General features: G+C 50.0%; 1 protein-coding gene across 2 annotated transcripts in view; it reads right to left on the bottom strand.

The window, feature by feature from the left end:
- LOC144767792 (uncharacterized) overlaps positions 1 to 12,495 on the bottom strand; it is an 834,271-nt gene that overhangs the window by 347,094 nt on the left and 474,682 nt on the right. For both annotated transcript variants that reach the window (XM_078651172.1, XM_078651173.1), the window contains exon 4: positions 12,421 to 12,480. In XM_078651172.1, the coding sequence (XP_078507298.1) occupies positions 12,421 to 12,480 (60 nt within the window). The remainder of the gene's footprint in view (positions 1 to 12,420; positions 12,481 to 12,495) is intronic.

Raw genomic sequence — 12,495 nt, 5'->3', positions numbered from 1 at the left:
ATACGGTCAGTATGGACTTTGTGACCGATTTGCCGCTTGATTCAGGGTTTCCGGCCATTTTAGTTGTTGTGGATTTATTCACAAAAATGGCTCACTTCGTTCCCTTGCCAGGGTTACCTACATCTAGAGAATTGGCTGATGTGTTTATGGCCAAAGTGATCCGACTGCATGGGGTTCCAACTGCCATCGTTTCAGATAGAGGGGCACAGTTTGTTTCACATTTTTGGACTGCCCTGTGTCGATCATTAAAGATGGAAGTACGTTTGTCAACAGCTTACCATCCACAAAGCGACGGGCAAACAGAACGTACCAATCAAACCAGGGAGCAGTATTTGCGCTGTTTGCTAACGTCACTGACGGGCAGTTGGGTACAAGCCCTTCCTGTGGCTGAGTTTGCATATAATAACAGCATGCACTCAGCTTTAGGCCTGTCACCGTTTTATTGTTCAATGGGGTTCCATCCCAAGACCATTCCTATTCAGCCATCTGAGAGGGTACCAGCAGTGGATTCCCTGAGTAGGGGTTTGATTGAAATCTGGAAGACAGCCCAACAGCATTTATTTGAGTCCAAGGAAGCCATGAAAGTACAGGCAGATAGGCATAGATGGCCAGCTCCTCTGTATGCAGTTGGGGATAGGGTTTGGCTATCAACGAAGAATCTGAAGTTGCCAGGACCAAGAAAATTACAGCCTCGGTTTGTAGGTCCCTTTCCTGTCCAGAAGGTGAATCCAGTTGCGATCAGGTTGGCTTTACCGGCTGAGTATGGTATTCATCCTGTATTTCACACCTCTTTGTTGAAGCCATACGTCACCACTTCTCAAGAGTTGCCACCTCCTCCTCCCATTTTAATAGATGATAACGTGGAGTATGAGGTTAAAACTGTTATGAATTCCAAGCGGATGAGGGGACGGCTGTATTACCTAATTGACTGGAAGAGTTATCCCCCAGAGGACCGTTCTTGGGTTCCGGCAAGTAGGGTTCATGCTGCCCGGTTAGTTTGTCTGTTTCATCGCCTGCACCCTGGGAAGCCAAGGCCTGTAGGGAGGCTTTCGGGAGGGGGTACTGTTGGGGTTCAAGGGAGCCTGGTTCCTTCTGTCTAGTTCCCCGTTAGCGTTTTTTCTTAAAAGTGCCAAGTGCATATGCGAATTTATGGACGCTCCCTAGGGCTCGCTTTAAAAGGGGGCTGCCAACAGGAAACAGGTGCTTGGTTTCTTTATTGGTCCCTTGCCGTGTGATTCCTGTTCCTGTGGTTCTACTTTGTTTCCCTTCCCACGATCTCCGTTCCAGCGTTTTTTTCTAGTGCTGGGTTTTGATCCCCTTTTTCCCCTGCTCCCTTGTTTTCCTATTTCCTTGGGCATTTCTGAACCCTTTATTGGGGACATGTTTTTGATCTTCGGTGACGTTCTGGGATTCGCGGCTGCGTTTCCTTTGAGTTTTAACGTCCCGTTATTATCCCTTTTTGTATCCAAACCATCTTGTTATACGCTGTGTTTGGGTGGCTTCACGAAGGAGTTGAATAACGGCCGTTTTTGCGCTACCTTCGTGTTCTTTTTTAGATTCCAGGGTTTTTTTTGGTGTCTTTCGTATTCCTTTTGATACCATTTTTTCCCCTGTCCTTTTTTGTCCTAAGAATTGTGAATTCCACCCCCTTTGTCATTCTCGGTGTTTCCCGAGGGGGCGTGGTTGGTCTGGGGTTACGCAAGAAACAACCAATACGATTGCAGTAGAAGAATTCCTGTTTCGTATCAAGCCACTCCCGTTTGTTATCTGGGGTAAGCAGGGAGGTCGGAGGTTCGTGTGTGTACTTGGCACTGGTAATAAGAGTAGGGGTGTGTTTAATCTTGTCTCCTTTTTTCATTTTAGCGGTCTCGTCTGTGTCAAGCTGTCAGCTGCCAAGAAGCCAGAGGAGACGAGTTGTGTTCCCCAAGACCTTGGGTTCCCTTGTTTTGTTACCCGCCTTCTCCCGGTGTCGTGTTCTCCACCATCCGTTTTGATTGCGGGTGTTGGGGGTCACGGTGAGGGTAGAGGATTGGGACGTTCTTCACTCCTGCGGTGTTGGGCCGGTCGGCATCGGAACACAGATATGGTACAGATGGAGCCCTCACCAATTCATTTAGGATAAAGAGGGGGGTCAGGCAAGGGTGTGTCCTGGCCCCCTTCCTATTTACTCTTTATACTAATAGTCTTGAACAAGAAATGGTGAGAGATAGTAACGATTTGCCTTCCATCCGGCGTCGTCCAATTCCGGCGTTGCTTTACGCCGACGACGCCGTCATTCTAGCAAGAACTCCAGTCCAATTACAGCGCTCGGTGGACAGATACTGTGGGTATATGTCCTCCTTGAACTTAAATGTAAATATAAAGAAAACTTTTACTATGACAATGGGACAAACAAAAACAATGAAAAAAAGGACATTTACATTAATAACTCTGTCTTAGATACAACCACTTCATACCCATACCTAGGGATTCTGATAGATAGTAAAGTAACATGGTCAAAAGCCATTGACGCGAGGAAATTATCCTTTCTAAGGGCCACAGCAGCGTTAACTTCCTTTGCACAAAAACTCGGGAAGAGATCGCCTGAGGAAATGTTAAAAATATTTCAGGCCAAATGTACAAGTGTTGCAACCTAAGGTGCGGGCGTGTGGGGATACTCAAACGTAGACGAAATTCAGAAAGTTGAGAATTCCTTTCTTTGCTATCTCCTTTCGGTCCCGAGAAGCACAACTACATACGGGTGCCACTTAGAATTAGGCATCGATTATATCTCGGACCTGATAAAGCTCCAGCCCATAATGATGTGGAGGCGCATCTGGACGAACGACCATTGCCATCTAACCAGAGCCCTTATAAAGGAATGCATGTCACTAGATAAATCCTATAAAATAAGGTCGCTGGAATATGTAAGATCTTTCTTTACCGATCTAGGCTCTCCAGGCTGCTATACTGAGCCGTTAACGATCTCCAAAATTTCAAAGAAAGATCTTAAAAATTCCTGCTTGTTACATCTGAGAGACCTTAGATTGGTCAAAGAAGTTGGGAAAAAATCTGCACTACATTTACTGTCTATCCAAACCACCTTTTGTCTAGAGCCCTATTTAAAATCAGATCTTACTCAGTTTGAGAAATTTCTGTTGACTAGATTTAGATTGGGAAGCTTTTTCAGACTTGTTTCTTTTCCCACCTAAAACGATTGGTTAACAACCCTTGCAACTCGTAGTCGCTGGATAATCCCAATATTAAAGAACATGGGACTCTGACGATGTCGTCCAGCACTACTGCCATTGCAACTGCTGGAAAATGAACTATATGCAAAATCGATTGCCCACTTTTTAAAATTCTGCATTAACCACCGCTCTAATCTTAACACCGCATAATCACTGTATTTCGAGCTATGTATTTATCCTGTATATTAATTTTTAAAACACTTTTATTCTATTTTTATCGACAATTGTCTTTTAAAAATGTTCTTTTATGGCTTTCTTCGAAAACTGAATGAAGTTAATTTTGATTTGATTTGATTCATTAATGGGGGCGCAGAAGCTAATGTGAATGGAGTCAGGGCTTCAATACGAGTTCTCAGTAGGAATGTGAGGGGTACGGTGGATCAAATTAAGAGGGTGCAGTGCTGCGTCAAGCGAAGCGAGAGCGTGCTGATGTTTTATTATTGCAGGAGACACACCTCATGGGTACCAAGACCCTTTGCTTGCAGCGGTTTGGTTATCAACAGGTCTTTCATGCTGGATTTGCTAGGGGGTGGCCATTTTAGTGCATCGCAAGCTCATGTATGCCCACCATACTCAGTGGGTTGACCTGCAGGGTCGATACATATTCATAAGGGGTACGATTGGAGGGTAAATGTTTGTGTGTTGGCAGTGTGTATGCCCCGCCCCCGCTGCAGTGGTCACTGATAGAAAAGTTGTTTACGTTGTGGGCCGATATTCCGGAGTCCCTAGCGGTGGTGGGAGGGGACTGGAATGACATCATGGATGGATTGGTGGATAGGTGCAGGCCGGGTGGAGGTCGGGGGCAGGAGATTACTAGCAAGTTAGGAGGGATGGTTACGCATCTAGACTGGGTGGATGCCTGGAGGTATTTACACGCAACTAGGCGGGCTTACACGTATGTCTCTGCAGTTCATAACACTTTTTCCAGGCTTAATTATATCTTTGTCCCTAGGATGGTCATAGGTAGGGTAGACTCGGATTCCATTTTGACGCGGGGGCTCTCAGACCACTCGCCGCTATGTCTGGAGTTTCGGTTGGGTAGGGCACGGCAGCCATTTCGGTGGCGCTTGTTCACCTGGCACCTCCATAATGAGGAATATCGAAATCACTTAGGGGAGGCCATCACCCACTTCTTGGCTGAAAACTTTGGATCGGTCCCTGGGACCGGGACGGTGTGGGAAGCCCTGATGCCTACGTTGAGGGGGGTAGACATAGCGTGGTGTGCAGCAGCGCGCAGGCAGCGGATGGCGGAATTGTTGCGTAGGGAGGCTGAGGTCGAGGCCATGGAGCGGCGCTGCAGTACCGGGGAAGAGACTCAAATGGTGGACCAACTTCTACTGGCTCAGCAATCTTATTCGTTGCTGCTTCTAGATGATGCTCGGCATTCCTGGCTGGCGACACGCAGTAGAATATACCAATGCGGGGACAAATCGGGGACCATGCTGCATCGGTTTGTCAGGGCACGTTTCAGGCTCAGGTATTGCCGGGAATACTGGGCGTCGATGGAGACCCGATGGTGGATCCGAGGCTGCTTGCTGAAAGCTTCGCACACTATTATGCGGCTCAGTATGCCCCGAGCGAGTGTCTCCCAGCAGAGATGGTGGACAAGTTTATAGCGGATCTGCCGCCCCGGGCAGTGTCGGACGAGGTTCGGGATGGCCTCGAACTTCCTCTGACGATGGAGGAGCTGGGGACGGCCTTGGGCGAATTGAACTCCGGGAGGGCTCCAGGACCCAATGGGTTTCCTAGTGAGTTCTTTATGAACTATAATGGACAGCTGGGTGCTCACTACAGAGCTAGAGGAGGCGAGGGAGCGCGGCCGCCTCCCTGCTGACTGGAGGCATGCGGAAATAGTCGTTATCTAGAAATCAGGCAGGCCACCGGACCAATATGCCTCTTATAGGCCGATACCCTTGTTGAATGTAGAGGCGAAGGCTTTGGCCGAGGCATTGGCTAATCGTCTCTTGCCCTACATAGCAGATCTTGTACACCCTGATCAGGTGGGGTTCATGCCTAATAGGGCCACCAGGCACAATATTCGCAGAGCACATGTGGCTGTGGCGGCGGACCAGGGCCTTGGGGTGCAGGCGGCTTTCCTTCTGGCGGATATAGATAGGGCCTTCGATTCCCTTAGTCGTGTATATTTATTCGCCTTGTTGCCGAGACTCAATTTGGGGCCTCGCTTCTTATCGTACCTGCGGCTGCTGTATACAGATTTGACTGCCTCGGTGAGGGAAGCGGGAGCCATCTCCACTAGATTTGCAATCGGACGGGGGATTAAGCAGGGTTGTCCCCTCTCGCCATATCTCTTCGTTCTGGCGATGGAGCCCCTGGCGGCATGGGTGCGTATGGACGCACAACTTTGTGGCATCGAATGGGAGTCGGGACCATCAGACAGAATAGCTCTATATGCAGATGACGTGCTATTTTTCCTTACCCAGCTTAATAGGTCGGGGCCTCGTGTCTTGGAGATAATGAAGATTTTTGGAGAGACTTCTGGCCTGTACCTCAACCCCCGTAAATCGACGCTGTGGGTATTCGGAGGTCAGGCTGGTGTGGGTGATTGGGCCTCGGCGCTGCAGATGGCAGTGGGAGGTATCAAATACTTGGGCGTTTTCCTTACGGGGGTCCCCGCAGCCTCCTGGGAGCGCAATTTAGCCCCGGTCTGGGATAGGGTCCGGGCTGATATGAAGATCTGGTCCCGTATGCCTCTCACCATATACGGCAGATCAGCCATTTTCAAAATGGTGGCACTTCCCCGGCTGCTATATCAGTTACAAAACCATCCATATGCTATACCCCCCATGTGGTTTCGACAGGTCAACTCAGCTTTGGGGCAGTTTCTTTGGGAGGGGGGAGTGGTGCGGGTGGCACTGCGAACATGTTTTCTTTCAACGTATTGCGGGGGTCTGGCGTCCACAGATATTCTATCGTACTATCAAGCCTCGCATCTCCTTGTGTTGAATGAATGGTGGTATGGTGACAGGGGTGACCACGCTTATGCTTTGGAACGCCACTTGATGGGAGCTAGATCTCTCCACCAGATACTGTATGCGGCACCTCTGCGCGGGAGGTTGCCGCCGGCGACCCAGCGGGTCTTCCAGGTGTAGAGGCAGGCACTGCGTCGAATGGGCTGCTGGGGCAAGCTGACGGCGGAGACCCCGTTATGGCGGAATGGTCGCTTTCCGGCATCGGATTCCCTGAAGGGCTTCAGGGGATGGGATGACATTGGGATCTCCAAATTGGGGGATGTCATGTCGGGCACTACACTGAAATCCTTTCAAAACCTCCAAACTGATTATGGTATGCCCCGGGCCCAATTTTTTCGATATCTGCAGTTTCGCCATGCCATTGCGCCGAGCCTGGTGGGCCTCGATTCCCTCCCGGAGTTCAGCCCCGTGGAAGCTAAGGTTTTTATGGGCGATCTGGGGGACAAAAAGATATCATGCATTTACCAGACTCTTACTACACATTGTTCCTCGACACTACAGAAGCTCAAGGAGGCGTGGGAATGAAACGTGGGAGATCTGGATGAGGATGATTGGAGGGAGGCATTGGAGGCCCCTAGAGGTGCAGCGATAGCAATGAGACTCAGGATAATACAATTTAAATACTTAAACAAGATTTATTATATCAGGGAGCGATTGTGGAAGGCAGGCCTCATTGCAAGCCCGGATTGTCTGCGCTGTGGGGTGGCGGAGGGCACACTGCTTCATACGGTATGGGATTGCACTTCTTTGGCTAGGTTCTGGAGAGGGGTGTGGGAATGCCTGACAGAGGTTTTACGATGGGAACTTCCACGTACGACACGGTTAGGTCTGCTGCATGTGATGGAGGGAGTGGCGGGGAATAGGTACAAGAGGCACCTACTGGTATTGGGCTTAACCCTAGCCAAGAGGGATATTGCGAAAGCATGGAAAGACCCCCGAGCTCCTTCGCTTCCGGTATGGAAGCGGGGTATGGACTATTGTATGGGGCTGGAGCAGCCCATCTTTGTAGCAAGGGGTTGCCCGCGTAAACATTACCGGATCTGGAAAAGGTGGGCTGACTATAGAGGCTTGTGCTTGAACCCCTGGTGGAGCGAGATGTCACTGAAGGGACGATGGAATGACTCTACGTTTCGATCCTTTTGCGAGTGGGGCTTGAGATGCTATGGACTGATCGGGAGGAGGTGGAGTTGTGTGACAAGGGGGATGGTGGGGGTTCTCAGTGGGGGGGAGGGAGTATAGGGGGAGAGGGGGTATGTTATATTGTTTTGTTTATCATTGTTGCTGCATAAAATGATGTAAAGATTGCTTGGACACTGATCCTTTGAATTATTTGGTGGCTTCCTCCGAAGTGTGGGGGGGTCGCATGGTATGTGCAGTCTGTCAAATAAAATCTGTTTAAAAAAAAAAAGGTGGACAATGGGGAGGAGGGTGGGTCAGTGAGGAATCCACAGGCAGACACTGTATCCACCAGAAAAGGCGCTACCGAAGGTAAGTAACTAGTTCCTCTGATGGATACATCTGCCTGTGGATTCCTCACCTTTTGAATTGAATTCCACAGCAGTCCCACGCCTGGAGGAGAATGTCCACCTACTCATACCAAAATGTCCTGAAGCACAGAACGTGCAAAATCGCAATCCCTCCTAACCTCTGAATCCAAGCAGTAATGCTTCGCAAAGGTGTGGAGGGAGGACAAAGTTGGGGCCTACAACAAGAACACCTCTAGCCAAAGCAGAAGATGACTTAGCTCTGGTGGAATGAGCTCCTATACCTTCAGGCGGCTCCTTCTTGGCCAGGGAATAGCAGATCTTGATACACAAGATGATCCACCTGGAGAGTGTTCGTTTGTGGACAGCTTTGCCTTTCATTCATCCAGTGTAGCCCACGAAGAGCTGGTCATCCAACCATAGGTCCCTGGCTCTGTCCAGATAGAAGCTGACAGCCATCTTAGGTTCTAGGCGGTGAAGTTTCTACTCCTCTATCCCCTCTCCTTGAGAGGGGATAGAAGGTAGGCAAGGTAATATACTGCCCTAGATGGAAAGGAGTGACCACCTTAGGCAGGAAAGCAGCCCAGGTCCTGAGAACCATGAATGGTTAAAAACTGAGGTTTAGAACTAATAGACTGAAGCAAACGTACCCTCCTGGCTGAGGTAATAGCGATCAGAAAGACCATCTTGAAAGAAAGAAGCCTCAACGGGCAACTATGAAGAGGCAAAAGGAGACGCCATTATGAAAGTAAGAACTAGATTCAAATCCCACTGAGGCATAATGAAGGGAGTGGGAGGACACCTATTGGTAAGGCCTTTAATGAACCTCATAACAATGGGGGATTAAAATAAAGATGGCTGGTCCGGCAAACAAAGGAAAACCGACAAGGCAGACAAGTAGCCCTTTACGGTAGCCACTGCACAACCCTGCTGAGCCAAGGTAAGACAAAAACAACCAAGCACATCAGACAAATGGACTTTCTAAGGATCAATAGACCTCTCTCCACACCATTTCACACATTTGACCACCTAGAAGAATAAATAGATTTAGTGGAGTGTCTCCTGGATGATAAAATAACATCCACCACATCCGGTGGGAGAGAGAACGAACTCTGGTTGCCCCGTTCAATCTCCCGGCATGAAGGTGCAAGCTCTAGAGGTGAGGGTGTAGAACCTGTCCCTACGATTGCGGGAGGAGGTCTGCCCTGAGAGGGAGACGGCGGGTACGATGAAAGGTGAAATAGATCTGTGTACCACACCCTTTTTGGCCAATCCAGAGTGATCAATATGACATGGGCCTGGTCTTGGCAATCTTCCTCAGAACCAGAGGAATCAAGGGTATGGGAGAAAACGCATTCCAACTGAAATGCGTCCCCCAACGCTCCTCACATCGCAAACTGGAGACTGCAGAATGACAGACAGTGCGCATTCTCTTGAGTGTCGAAAAGGTCCAACCAAGGGAATCCCCACTTCAGGAAGATATGATGGACTACCTCCAGAAGAAGCCTCCACTCGAGGTTGGCAGAGAATAGCCGACTGCGACTGTCCGAACACACATTTAGCACTTCGGCCAGATGATCTGTAGACAATCAATCAATCAATCAGTGACACTTATAAAGCGCGCTACATACCCGTAGGGTCTCAAGGCGCTGGGGGGGGGGGGGGGGTGCCGCTACTGCTCGAACAGCCAGGTCTTCAGCTTCTTCCTGAAGGAGAGGTGGTCTTGGGTCAGGCGCAGGTCGGACGGGAGGGAGTTCCAGGTCTTGGCGGCCAGGTAGGAGAAGGACCGTCCTCCTGTAGTCGCTCTTCGGATGCGGGGGACGGCGGCGAGGGCGTGGTTGGCTGATCGGAGGTGGCGTTTGGGAGCGTAGAAGTTGACTCGGCTGTTGAGGTAGCTCGGGCCTTGGTCGTGTAGGGCTTTGTGTGCGTGGGTGAGGAGGCGGAAGGTGATTCTCTTGTTGACGGGGAGCCAGTGAAGGTCTCTCAGATGTCCGGAGATGTGGCTGGATCGTGGGATGTCGAGGATGAGTCTGGCTGAGGCGTTTTGGATCCGCTGGAGTCTCTTCTGGAGCTTGGCGGTGGTCCCGGCGTAGAGGGCGTTGCCGTAATCCAGTCGGCTGGTGACGAGGGCCTGGGTGACGGTCTTCCTGGTCTCATAGGGGATCCACCAGAAGATCTTCCGTAGCATGCGTAGGATGTTGAAGCACGCCGAGGAGACGCTGTTGACTTGCCTGGTCATGGAGAGGGAGGAGTCCAGGATGAAGCCCAGGTAGACACACAAATCCGATGGACCTGAGCCCAAGACCAGAGTTGGAGAGCCTCTCTGCAGTGACGATACGATCCTACACCTCCCTGTTTGTTTATGTACTACATTGCGGTAGTATTGTCTGTCAGGACCTGCACCGACTGATCGCGAAGGGAGAGAAGAAAGGCCCTGAGAGCCAAATGTATTGTCCGCAATTTCAGAAGGTTGATGTGAAGCAACCTTTCTTCTGGAGACCGAAGACCCTTGATCTCCAGATCCCCCAAATGAGCACCCCACCCGAGAGTGGAGGCGTCCATGTTCACTGTGCCCACCGGAGGGGGAAGTTGAAAGGGTTTTCCTTGCGCAGGTTGCCTACCACACTCCACCAAGACAGATCCACAGCAGTGGCTCTGGAGATCCTCACTATCTCCCTGAGATCTCCGAGGTGCCGAAACCACTGCCTGCGGAGGCACCACTGGAGAGCCCTCATGTGCCAGCATTCATGATTGACCAACAGTATGCAGGAAGCGAATAGACCAAGCAGGTGTAGCACCCTCAGGACTGGAACAACTGCTTCATCGTGAAACAAAGGAATCATCTCCTGAATGTCGTGAATCCTCTGCGGAGGCGGGTAAGCTCAACACACAGTAGTGTCCAGTACTGCCCCTATGAATAGGTTGCGCTATGAGGGCACCAGGTGAAATTTGGGTACATTTATCGAGAAACCCAAGTCGAACAACAGTTGTACTGTTACTTGCAGATGACGCAGCGCCAACTCTGGCGTCTTTGCTTTGAGCAGTCAGTCGTCCAAATAGGGGAAAACAGGAATCCCCGACTTTCTGAGATGAGCTGCTACCACCGCCATCACCTTTGTCAAGACCCGTGGTGGGGGAGTGAGACCGAACGGGAGGACCGCGTGAAGTCTTGCGCAGAGGGTGTGGTGGGAGACGGTGTCAAACGCGGCTGAGAGGTCCAGAAAATGAGAGCAGCAGTCTTGCATTGGTTGAGGAGGGTGAGCATGTCGTCTGTAGTGGCGAGGAAAGTGATCTCGGTGCTGTGGTTGCTTCTGAAGGCCAATTGGGAAAGGTCCAGGATGTGGTTCACTTCAATAAACTCAGAGAGTTTGTGTTGATGGCTTGCTCGATGATTTTGGCTGGGGAAGGGAGCAGAGAGATGGGTCTGTAGTTCTTGAGGTCTGTCAGGTCGGCAAAGGTTTTCTTCAGCAGGGGGTTGATGTCTGTGTCCAGTCTTCAGGAATGGTGGTGGACTCAATGGAGCAGTTGATGGTGCTGCAGAGTTTGGGTGCGATGGAGGTGCAGGCTCTGTTGAAGATGTGGTGAGAGCAGGGATCCGAGGGGGCTCTGGAGTGGATACTCTTCATGATCCTGAGAATTTTGACAGAGGGTGGGTGGTCCTGTTGGGCAAGGTCTGTTGGGGTCTGGAGCCATTGGGTGTGGTGGTTGCGAGTGGGTCTTGGGTTGCAAAGCTGTAGTAGATCTTCTTGATCTTGCGATGGAAGAAGGGGGCAAGGTTGTCACAGAGGTCTTGAGAGGGGGGAATGTCTGCTGTCTCCGAGCTGGGCTTGTTGAATTCTTTGACCATGGTGAAAAGTTCTTTGCTGTTGTGTGTGATGACGCTTCATTTCATGAAGTACCTGCCTTGTCACAGGCTGCGTTCTTTAATGTTCTGAGCAGGAGGTGGTGTGTGGTGATGGCGGATTTGAAGGCTGTCTGGTCTGCCACAATCTTCCTGTTCCCCCATCTTTTCTCAAGCTGTCTGCAGGTGTGACTGGGTACTTGAAGGACAGGGGAGTACTAGCAGGCCTTCTTTGACGGCTGCTTGCCTGACAGTTTTTGAGGGGAGCTAGTTTTTTAGCGCAGTCGGGGACCCAACGGTGGAGGTCGCGTGCCTAGTTGTTGGCGTCCGTGGATGTCAGTGGTGGAGTTTTGATGAGGAAGGTGGTGAGTTAGTTTTCGGGGACCTTGTTCCATCTTCTGCAAGTATAGCTGTGGGCACGGTGGCATATGGTAGGTTTGGTGAAGGAGAAGTGGAAGCAGTGGTTGACAGTCAAATGTGACTCGGAGGTGTGGCTGATGGAGATGTTGCTTGCGGAGAAGATGGAGTTGAAAGTGTGTCCACGTATGTGTGTGTTTGGAAAAACATCTGACAAAATAATAAAGGCATCTCAAGGCCAGACCTGAAAACAATAGGTGTTTTGTATATTTATGAGATTATGGGTAGAAACTCTTTTAGAACTAGACCAGTCCCCCTGGCATTAAAGTTCACTATTACTAAAAATGACAGTAAAACCCACCAACCAGAGGACCAGTAGGTCATATTAGGTTTAGTAATCTTAACAATATTAATGGAAGCATTCCCCAAAACATTCTGATCATCCACAACAATCTAAAACATTGTTGGTAGCACTCTGATGATTCATAAGCCACTCTGCTCTTCACTTGCTAACTTACCATCTGTAATTTTGATGTTTATAAATGGAAGCAAAGCATCATTCGCATCCCGAACACCTTCTGTGGGTAGAAACA

Source organism: Lissotriton helveticus, chromosome 7 (assembly GCF_964261635.1).
Source record: "Lissotriton helveticus chromosome 7, aLisHel1.1, whole genome shotgun sequence".
NCBI lineage: Eukaryota > Metazoa > Chordata > Amphibia > Caudata > Salamandridae > Lissotriton > Lissotriton helveticus.
Note: the sequence above shows the minus strand (reverse complement) of the source record. Positions and strands in the feature narration are given on the sequence as shown.